This window comes from Chenopodium quinoa, unplaced genomic scaffold, assembly GCF_001683475.1.
Source record: "Chenopodium quinoa cultivar QQ74 unplaced genomic scaffold, ASM168347v1, whole genome shotgun sequence".
Taxonomy (NCBI): domain Eukaryota; kingdom Viridiplantae; phylum Streptophyta; class Magnoliopsida; order Caryophyllales; family Amaranthaceae; genus Chenopodium; species Chenopodium quinoa.
In genome coordinates, this window is record NW_018743033.1 from 1,567,652 (window position 1) to 1,578,039 (window position 10,388).

At 36.4% G+C, this 10,388-nt stretch overlaps 1 protein-coding gene across 8 annotated transcripts; it reads left to right on the forward strand.

The window, feature by feature from the left end:
* The first annotated feature begins 315 nt into the window (after nt 1–315).
* On the forward strand, nt 316–9,077 carry LOC110730554. 8 transcript variants are annotated; one of them, XM_021910370.1, is made up of 7 exons: nt 317–789; nt 1,475–1,578; nt 5,753–6,022; nt 6,125–6,428; nt 8,357–8,613; nt 8,825–8,886; nt 8,986–9,077. In XM_021910370.1, the coding sequence occupies exons 3-7, from the start codon at nt 5,753–5,755 to the stop codon at nt 8,990–8,992; spliced, it is 900 nt and encodes a 299-aa protein (XP_021766062.1). In that variant the 5' UTR covers nt 317–789; nt 1,475–1,578; the 3' UTR covers nt 8,993–9,077. The 8 variants fall into 8 exon arrangements, with proteins under 8 accessions (XP_021766060.1, XP_021766062.1, XP_021766056.1 ...); XM_021910364.1 differs by having other exon boundaries at nt 319–789; nt 8,683–8,886; XM_021910367.1 differs by having other exon boundaries at nt 319–789; nt 8,689–8,886.
* Nucleotides 9,078–10,388: the final 1,311 nt, after the last annotated feature.

The window sequence follows — 10,388 nt, forward strand, 5'->3', positions numbered from 1 at the left end:
TGCTCTGCCCCCAACGCCTTTCATCTCTACCTTTGTGGTAGGGTTCATGACGACACTTTTGACCCTTATTGTGAGAGGGTCTTAATGACTATGGGGTTGCGATGCCTCATCTGCTCCGTTTGCGGCTGCACGCTCCTCGTCATCCGCACTTGGCATTAGAGGTTAGGGCCAACCCTCCTGCTGATGCCCCTAATAGTCCTTTTCCTAATGTACTTCCTTTGCGTGAGTTTGCTTGGTTGGATGATATATCTAATGTGCACCGTTTTGATCACACTACTACATTTTTGATCTAATGCAACGGTACAAAAATAGCTAATACAACGGCTAATTTCATACCGTTGTATTAGACTAGGATAATCCGTTGTATTACACTAAAACAGGGCTAATACAACGGTTTATACTAACCGTTGTATTAGATATACTAATCTGTTGTATTAGATGAGCTAATCCAACAGATTATTCTTCTAACACAACGGATAGTGTTCCCGAATTTTTTTTTTTTTTTTATATTTCAATTGGAGCTAATCCAACGGATCAGCCACAAAAAATAAAAAAAGGAAAAAAGAATAAGACCTAATACAACGGATGAGTAAAAAAAAAAAAACCGGGAAATGCTGAAATATTAGAGCCAAAAATGAAATTGAAACCCCTTTTCCAAACTTCTCATCAGTCTTCCTTTGTTCTCCTCCCTAGCTCGCTGCTGCTCCTTCCTTCGTTCTCCTCCCTCGCCGCCGCTGCTTCGTTCTCCTCCTTCGCCGCCGCTGCTTCGTGCTCGAATCTCTATTTAAGGTATACCTTGAATTTTCGTCTACCAATTATGGATTTGTTGATTTTGTTTTGTATTTAGTTTTAGTTTGAACCTTGCATGTGGCTGATTGCTCGAATCTTTGGATTTAGATTCGTTGATTTGTTTGAATGTTGCATGTGGCTGATTGCTTGCTTTAGGGTGGTTGTTGGGGTGGTTTTTCGATTTATGAACCCTAATTTTTTTTGGGGGTTTATTTGGGAATACTTGACATACCTGTTGAAGTTAGCTGCTCGAATCTTAACCTTTTCTCAGTTCTTTCTGCTGGCCTTTGCATTTTGCTTCTTGTAAAACCTGTACAATTAATATGAGGTTAAAGTATCTAATTTTCTTCTGTAGTATAATAGACAACTTATTTTGTGCTGTTAATTTTGATATTATTTTGGCTCAGACATTGCTCATAATTATGCTGCAACCTTTGTTCTTTTTTATGTAAATCTGTTTGGGTGGGCGTATTTGGACAATTTGCTATAAACAGAACCCAACAGGAAATTCGCTTATGTAGCTTTATGCAATCCGAATGTTTTTTTTGCTCCTTGATATATAATTCGGCTCTATGTTCTGTTTTCTAAATCTTACTGTGGTCTGTGCTTTGGATTTCCTCTGTTATCGAGCTGCTGTCCTTGCTTTTCTAGGTTCCATGTTCTTGATTATGTTCCCTTTTTTCAGAAATGAGTTAGATGAATTGATCTTAGGTGCACTGATGAACTACAACATTCTCTATCTTAAAATTGGAATCTTGAAGCTATTTCTTGTCAGGTACTTTCTACCAGGTTAGTTTGGCCTGTTCAATTTCCATGGACAGATGGACTGAATATCTGAATGTACTCTTTTGCATGAATAAATCAAAATATAGTGTTTATGACCGAATCGCTACTTTCTTTTTCTGTTTTGATAGACACTACTTCATATTAATTTTGAAGTGGATTTTCTCATCAAATTTCCTGTTTTGACTAATTAGTAGCGTGAAATATGATCTGGGTTTGATTCAATTTTAATATTTTCAAGTGGGTTGCTAATTATACTTATTGGTTTTGACTAATCTGAAGTATTTCATTGTAAAGTTTGATTTGGGTTTGTAGTAATGTGGTTAGAATCAATATTACTTTTCTTTGGGGTAAAATTAGTGTACTTATCGATACAGGGATAGATTATGTACTATTTTGGTCATTAAGGTATTAGAGTCAGTATGGAGTTATGGACTATGAAAGAAAGATAGTTTCTTATTTTAACATCCACAAACTATCTGACTTGTTAGCTCTTTCAACTTTTAAACCGACAAATTTATGGACCGCAAGGAACTTAAATGCAAGAGTATGGAAACTAATAGCTGTGCCTGTGCCTATTTGATTGTTTGCTTTATTATTTTCTGTTCATTACTTACTGTTGAATGTCAATTGTTCAGTATGATGTAAATGGTAAATTAAATATGGGTTTTTCTTGTTTTTAAATTCTAATCCACATCAATCAAAATATGGAACATTATGTAACAGCTAAATTAGGGACTTAAGTCAAGGCCTTCTAGAATTATCAAATAATTTTTCCTATTTACTCTGTTGATTTCTATTTTTACCCTAAGGAATGGAAGGTGGAACTAAGAATTGGTGGATGTTTGCCAAATGGAGCGATGAATATGAACAGGGAGTCGACGAATATGTCAAAAGGGCTTTTGCTATAAAGTCTCAAGGAAATTAAATTTGTTGTCCATGTCAAATTTGTCATTATCGTTTTTGGCGGTGTGAAGGTGTGGTGAGAGACCATCTAATTTGTAATGGTTTTGTTCCAAGATCGGATAAGTTATCAGACTTATGGTTCAATATCCAAAGAGAAGAAACTATTTTGGATAATGATGAAGGGTCAATCCCAAATGACTCTAGCGATGACGTAGTGAGGTTGTTGCATGATGCACGTGATGCTTTTAGAGAGGGGCCAAATGATGAGGCAAAAAAGTTTTGAGGTTAGTTGAAGAAGGGAAAGAAGAATTGTATCCTGGTTCCAAAAATCACTCAAAACTTTCCTTCATGATTCGACTTTTTATTTTGAAGTGTGATCATAATCTAACCAATGCCGCATTTGGAGATATATTGGAGCTTATAAGGGAGGTGTTGCCTGATGCAAAGTTGCCAACTTCTTTCAATGAAGCAAAAAGTGTTTTGAAAGTGTTGGGGTTAGATTATACAAAGATTGATGCATGTCCAAACGATTGCATGATATATTGGGAAGAGCATGAAAATGCAACAAGCTGCCATGTTTGTAAAACACCAAGATGGAAATCAAAGGAAAAAGAGGATGACATAGATAATGGTAAAGGAAAGACCTATAGAATTCCTCAAAATATTCTTAGGTACTTTCCGATAAAGAAAAGGCTTCAACGACTGTTTATGTGTCAAGAGACGGCGAGATACATGACTTGGCATGCGGATGGGCGTGAAAATGATCATCTTTTACATCATCCAGCTCACGGTTAAGCTTGGAGGGAATTTGATTCCTTTTACAAAGAGTTTTCTGATGACCCGCGCAATGTGAGGCTAGGACTAGCCACAGATGGCTTCAGCCCGTTCAACTCAATGAGTATTGTACATAGTACTTGGCCAGTTATGTTGATCAATTACAACTTGCCTCCTTGGTTGATTATGAAGCCTGAGTATTTGATGTTAGCACTACTAATTCCGGGTCCTTCTTCCCCAGGCAATGACCTTGACATATATTTACAACCACTAATGAAGGACTTGAAGGATTTGTGGGAGTTCGGACTGGAAACTTATGATGCTTTGAGTAACCAGAGGTTTCACATGCATGTGGCATTGATGACTACCGTGAGTGATTTTCCTGCTTACACGATGCTTACACGATGTTATCTGGCTGGAGCACAAAAGGATACTTGGCGTGCCCTGAGTGTCATTATGAATTAGATTCTGAGTGGTTACCTTATAGTGCTAAGAATGTGCATAGGGAAAATCGTAAATTTCTACCTCCATTTCACCCTTGGCGTCGTGATAAGAGGAATTTTGATGGGAAAGTTGAGGAAAGACATCAACCTACTCCATTGAATGGAATTGATGTAGCTAGTCTGTTGTGCGATTTTCCAAATGAATTTGGAAAGAAGCAAAAGAAACCAAGGTGTGATGTTGATGATCCGAACCCGTGGAAAAAGAGGGTCATTTTCTTCGAGTTACCATATTGGAAGCATTGTCTTAATCGTCACAACCTCGATGTAATGCATATTGAGAAAAATGTGTTTGATAGTGTCATTGGGACATTGTTAGACATTTCTCAAAAGACCAAGGATCATGTGAGTGCTCGTCGAGATTTGGTAGAGCTTAATTTGATGCCGGAGCTTCAACCAAGAGAATTGGAAGATGGTGGCGAAGAATTTCCAAGATCCCGCTGTTGGATGCCATTGGAGCAAAAACGTAGGTTCTGCCAAGTCTTCAAAAATTCCAAACTTCTTCAAGGCTATGCTTCTAACATTGGTCGATGTGTACAAGTTGGGGAAAGGAAAATTGTAGGCTACAAAAGCCACGATGCGCATTTTATGATGAATTATTTGCTCCCAATTGCAGTTAAGACAACATTATCCAAAGATGTTGCTACTCCTTTGATTAGACTTTGTGCTTTTTTTAAAAGTATATGGAGTAAAACTGTTGATCCTCAACATCTTGAAAAATTGCAATCTGAGATAGTTGAAACATTATGCCTACTTGAGAGGATTTTTCCACCTGCCTTTTTTGATATAATGGTACATCTACCTCTACACTTGGTGGGCCAAATTAAGTTGGGTGGACCTGTAAGTTCAAGGTGTATGTATGGGATTGAGAGGTATCTTCATGGACTGAATCAAGATGTTCGAAATAAAGCTCGTCCAAAAGGCTCAATGGCAGAAGGATATCTAGCCAAATAATGTGTTGCCTTTGTAGCTAGATTTTTGAAAGGATCAAACTCGGCCACACCTCAGGTTAATGCTTGTAGTACATCACAATCATTTCTTCCTAAGTTAGGACGTCCAATAAAAGGGAAAGGAAGGACATCAAAGAAAATAGACCGTGAACACATACTTGATCACAATCAATGGGTACAAGCGCATCGTTATGTATTGTTCAATTGTGATTGCGAGGAAGTTGAGAAATATATAAGGTTAGATTACCAACTAAAATGTAGTTTCTTTTCTTTTGCTCTTGGTTTTCAATATGTTTTATTTGTAGTGTTAATAAAATAATCTTTTTATATTTCATAGTGAGCACAAGGAATTTGTAAGCGCTAGAGGAAAAAGGAAATGGAATAGCGTTCAAGATCACAGCAAGGATTTTGTGGATTGGTTTAGGGAGAAAGTTGATTTCATTGTTGAAGAGGGTCAAGACATCATCCCTAACAATATCATATGGTTATCAAAAGGGCCTTCTTACATTGCTAAAAAGTATACAGGGTACTCAGTCAATGGTTATAGGTTCCATACCATGAAGCGCGATGCTAATTATGTAACTTAAAATAGTGGAGTCACTCTAACGGCCATGACATATAGCTTTGCGAGTTCCAAAGATCAAAATCCTATTGAGGCTAATGTTAATTATTATGGTTCAATAACAGACATCATTTCAATATCTTACCATGGCTACTTTTGTGTCGTCTTATTTAAGTGTGTGTGGTTTCACTCTGAAAAAGATGATGATGAATGATTAATATGTGTAAGACGATTTCTAAAGAAGAACCATTTATCTTGGCATCTCAAGCACATCAAGTGTTTTATGTTGAAGATCTTAATAGAGATGGTTGGCATTATGCTGTTCAAATCCCTCCTAGAGAGCTTTCTGATGGTTTTTTCCCTAACAATTTATATTACATTATATTGCATTGCTTTCCATATTATATTATATTATATTATATTGCATTGTTTTTCATATTATTATCTTTTATGGTTTGTAAACATGTTCTCATTGAATGGCTTTGCAGATGAAGGAGAGTAAAGCAAAAGCTTCTGATTCCCAAAGTCAGCTTTTAGACTATGAGTTACAAAGGCTCCGAAAATTGAAGTATAATGCTGAAAGAATGTCAGCCCAAGGATCGGGATCCTTGGCGAATAAGATACTGCAACAAAAAACACGCGACATACTTTGTTCGAGTGTGAGGCAGAGTGTGAGGCAGACAGATGATGGCTCCTCAGGAGATTCTGATATGGAACAGGAAACTCTTGGTACCGGAAAAAGACAAGTATGTGAAAAGGTATCTTCAGTAACTTGAATTTGTTGCTTTGTATATATATGTATTATTTATATATATTACTTGTTTGATTTATGCATTACTTGTTTCGCTTTTGTTTTATAGGTCTCTTCTCAACAACATCCAGTTCCTGCACGGGAAATTCAAAGGAAGCAGCAAGAACAGCAATTGGGGTTAACAAAGGCATCTGTGAAGAAAAGAGAGTTCTGTTCTCCTGGCTCAATGTCAGCGTACCTCGAGTTTCGGAAACGACAAAAAGATGAAGCGCTGATGATGAGCAGTGAGGTGCCTGAACAAGGGAAAAATTATGATGATGAGCAGCTGAATGAGACCGCTGATGCTCTTCAGGAAGATTGTGAGGGCAATGAAGCAGCGGACCGAGCAGTTGTAGCACAGTTTGGAATGGAAGGTATATTCTGATCATGATATTCTTGTTATATACATACATACATATATGTACTTCATGTACAAGAACAAAGATAGGAGCTAACAAAGAAAAGAAGAGGATTTTGCTCTTCAAATTGGTGTAGCATGAGATTAATTAACTTTCAGGTATTTGTAGGGCAGGGTGGTAGAAAGGGGGTATTTCGACAGGTATTTGTAGGGAGTATCAATTTGGAAGATACTTTTGGGATTAGCATGAGACTAATTAACTTTATGTAATTATGAATTATGTTTCTTACTCTGAGAAATGATGTAGTGTGTAGTTACATTCCTGAAGCATTTTGTAGTCAGTCCTTGATTTCTCTCAGAAAGCTGGGCTGCATTTTCCTATTAGTCCTATACTTAAAACAACATTTCTGCTGCTTTCCACCAATATCTGTAGGAATGCAGGTCAAGTCTCTTTTTTTTACGTGGTGGAATTGAATTATATTGCTGAATTGGTATCTTGATGCTGAAATCAATTGTGAAATTTATGTGATCAACTTGAGCTTGTGGCTTAAAGCTTGGGTGGCTTTGTATATATGATGAGTGGGTTTATGAATTTGATGTCAGATTAAGGTCCTCAATAGATTAGGGACTTAGGTTCAAGTGTTCAAGCTCAACTGTTCAAGACTTATTCAGGCAAATGAACTTTAGTATAAATTGGATAATTTTAAACCTAGAAAACCCAGTTCGACCTTTGTGTTTGTTGATAGCTATTCAAAACCTGTCATGACTAGCTAAAATGGATTTGGATTTTATTAGCTAGTTTATTACTGGATAGCTAACATCGAAGAGTTAATAAGAATGTTATCTAATTGCTAGTTCTGCTTGAAAACTAAAAGCTGTTTATTAGGACCTTTAGATGGAAACATGATTTGACTGACTACTTTGTGTTGGGACTCCTAAGTCCTGACTCGTAACTGAATAGTACATTATTCTGTGACTTTTGGTAAATTCTGAAAGTGGAAGGCCAGGCATATTTCTATGTGAAAGTCCAACCAAAGTTAAAGATAAATTCACCCTCACTATTGATACCTAATAGGGTGACCATTTCTTCCTGTGTCAGATTTCTGTAAAAGCTCTGTGTGAGTTGGTCAACATTCATTGAGGGTGTAGCGATGTCTTGTAGCACCTCTGAAGCTAAAGAGACTCTTTCAACTGATTTTTTTTATTTTAAAATAGTACTCAGGTATAAATTTTCTCAGGTGATTTAAATATGCTATCCAGACCCGTAATATTATGGAATTTTTATTTATGGAATTATGTATATGTGCAAGTGAAAGGTTTGAATTTGTATGAGTTTACTCTGTTAATGCAAATATGTTTTCTAGACTGTGTTGATTGCATAAATATGTTGACTACATTTTGGAAACCGTGTGGGCCATAGTGGTAGTATTATCTGGATCACGAATTTGTTGTGTTACTTGGTTTGTAAATATTCGCTTACGAGTTTAGAATGGTCATGATCTATATTTACCATCAAACAAGGGGATAAATTAGAAACAAGTTGAATTTTTTTTAACCCTTTGTTTAGTCAGGAAGATTTATTTATTTTTTTTTTCTGTGGATTTGAATACGCTGAGTTCATAATATAATCATTTTTGTAGATTATTTGGGTTAAGGAGCAGTGTATAAAATATATATGCTTAAGTCTTGATGGCTGCCTTTTAAGAATTCCGGGATTTGATCCTACAAACTTTTTTAGGAAGATTGAATTCTAACTACTAGGCTAACCTCAACATGTTTCGATGTTTACATAAGTTTAATTCATGGTGTGCTTAATTCAATGTGTGATTGATTTGGTCTGATTTTCATGTTGAAATGCCGATTAATTGTGAATAATGTTGTTAAGAACAAATTCAAGGAACATGAAAACAAATCCATCCATTTGACTAGTGTTTATTACCACAGAAACATCAAGTGAATTGTCCTTGAAAAGGAAAAAACGAGGTCGAACAATGGTCCAAAGAGTTCACGCACGTTCACGAGAGGAGCGTCCTGTGATTGTTCTGAACTCATTAGGTCAGCCAGTTGGACCTACAAAGGAGATTGTGCAAGAGTTCAAGTTTTTTTTGGGAACGGGGGCAAGGGATTCCGAACTTGCACCGCTTAACTACAGAAATTTTCCAAGCCTACCGACACTTGATAAGATATTGGATTATGTCCAGGTAAGTGATACTGTCTTAGTTGCATTACACGTACACCTCAACACGTTACTAATGTTTTAGCTTGAACAGGAAAAGTATATGGTCCCCCATGCCGGGTTTAATTGGGTGATGGATGCTATAAATAGTTGTTGGAAATATTACAAATGCCAAATCAAGAAGAAACACTTCTATGCATATGATACGGATGATTTAAGGTGGAAACATAAACCAGATACAATCTCCGAACAGATGTTCCAAGATCTTCTACAATATTGGCATACCGATGAGGCGAAGGTACTGTACGTATATTGATTCTAATCTAATTTCCTGAAATAATTTTATCTAATATGTGTTTAATTTTGAATTAAATGGTGGTTCCCGATTTTCCTTAAGCAATTAGCGACAGCAACAATGGCAATCGTCTAATGTTAGATGATATGCATACTTTGGGACGCAAATCATATGCTATTTTACGCCATGAGTTGGTAAGTACATTTTGTAAAATCTAAATTATAGGCATGTTGCATATACTTTTATTCTAATTTCATATATTATGATTTACATATATATAGAAACAACAAGATCCAGACAAGAAAGAACCTTCTCAAGCAAAGGTTTACAAGGAATCAAGAAAAAGAAGTACTGAAAGGACATACATTAGCAGCTCTGAAAAAGAAAAAGAGAATATTGTGAGTTATTCGATATTTAGTAACATTGTACGCCTAAATATTGTTAGTTATTCGATAATTAGTAACATATTACTATGTTTGCCTAAACAGGCCAAAATTGATGCTTTGGAGTCAGCAGAATCACAAGAAGATGGTAATGTATGCAATGACCCTTACAATGAAGTGATTCCACCTCCTAGACGCAGAAGTCGTGTGCATCTATATGGCTCGGGTGTGAAGAAGAGTGATTTGAAGAACAAAGATACAAAGTCAAGTTTCATACTCCCGGAGGAATTCCAAGTAGGCATAAAAGCACAATTAGTCCAAGAAATTGCACCTACTATCACCACTGCAGTTTTGGATTCGATTCGCGAGGTGAACCCCGGGATTAATCTTGTGGTTCCTAGTACTCTGCAGCAATTGACTCCGCATGATGCATCTAGTGCACCAAATCGAAATACTGCCCAAAGTGGACAATCTTCAAAATCATTTAATCAGGTACAATATGCACTTCTCTGCTCTGAACTTTCTTTTCTAAACTTCTCTGAATAGAAACAACAAATGGTGGTGTTGTGTTGTTATAGCAGGGGAAATTTGGGCTAACAAGGTGAATTTAGTAGAAACTATCAGAAATGTGATTACTAAAATACTAAATCATTTTGCGTTGAATCTTGAATTCTTATGTATATATTAATCAACTGATTTGATGAAATACACTATTTCTCATAGTTATAACTGTCCATCTTTAGGGTTTAGGCAGCTAATACTAGGGGAAAGCTTAGAAATATGAACATACCAATATATAAGAGACAATCCCTGTCACAGTGTAGCACAAAAAATAAAAAGTTCAATCAAATAGTCAGTGAGGGATTTCATGAACCTGAGAGGTACTCCTAAAGACCTAATCCAATCTAAGAAAACCTTGAAATATTTTAAGACTTACCAAAGTTTCATAAAACATCTGTGCACATAACTTCCTTCGTCTCCCTTCCAATATGGTGCTTAAACTTAAATTATCAGAACCATTTGCGAAGTTGGATACAGGAGAATGATTTTTCAGAAATTGAGCCACTGCCCTGCACCCCAAAAACACAAGTTTAATCTCACAGTATTCAGCCTAAAATGCTA

Coding starts and splice junctions, on each gene's coding strand:
- LOC110730554 (XM_021910364.1), top strand. CDS start 5,753: ATGAAGGAGAGTAAAGCAAAAGCTTCTGATTCCCAAAGTCAGCTTTTA. Junction 8,614..8,682: donor AGATATTGGATTATGTCCAG/GTAAGTGATACT, acceptor TAGCTTGAACAG/GAAAAGTATATGGTCCCCCA. Junction 8,887..8,985: donor GGCATACCGATGAGGCGAAG/GTACTGTACGTA, acceptor ATTTTCCTTAAG/CAATTAGCGACAGCAACAAT.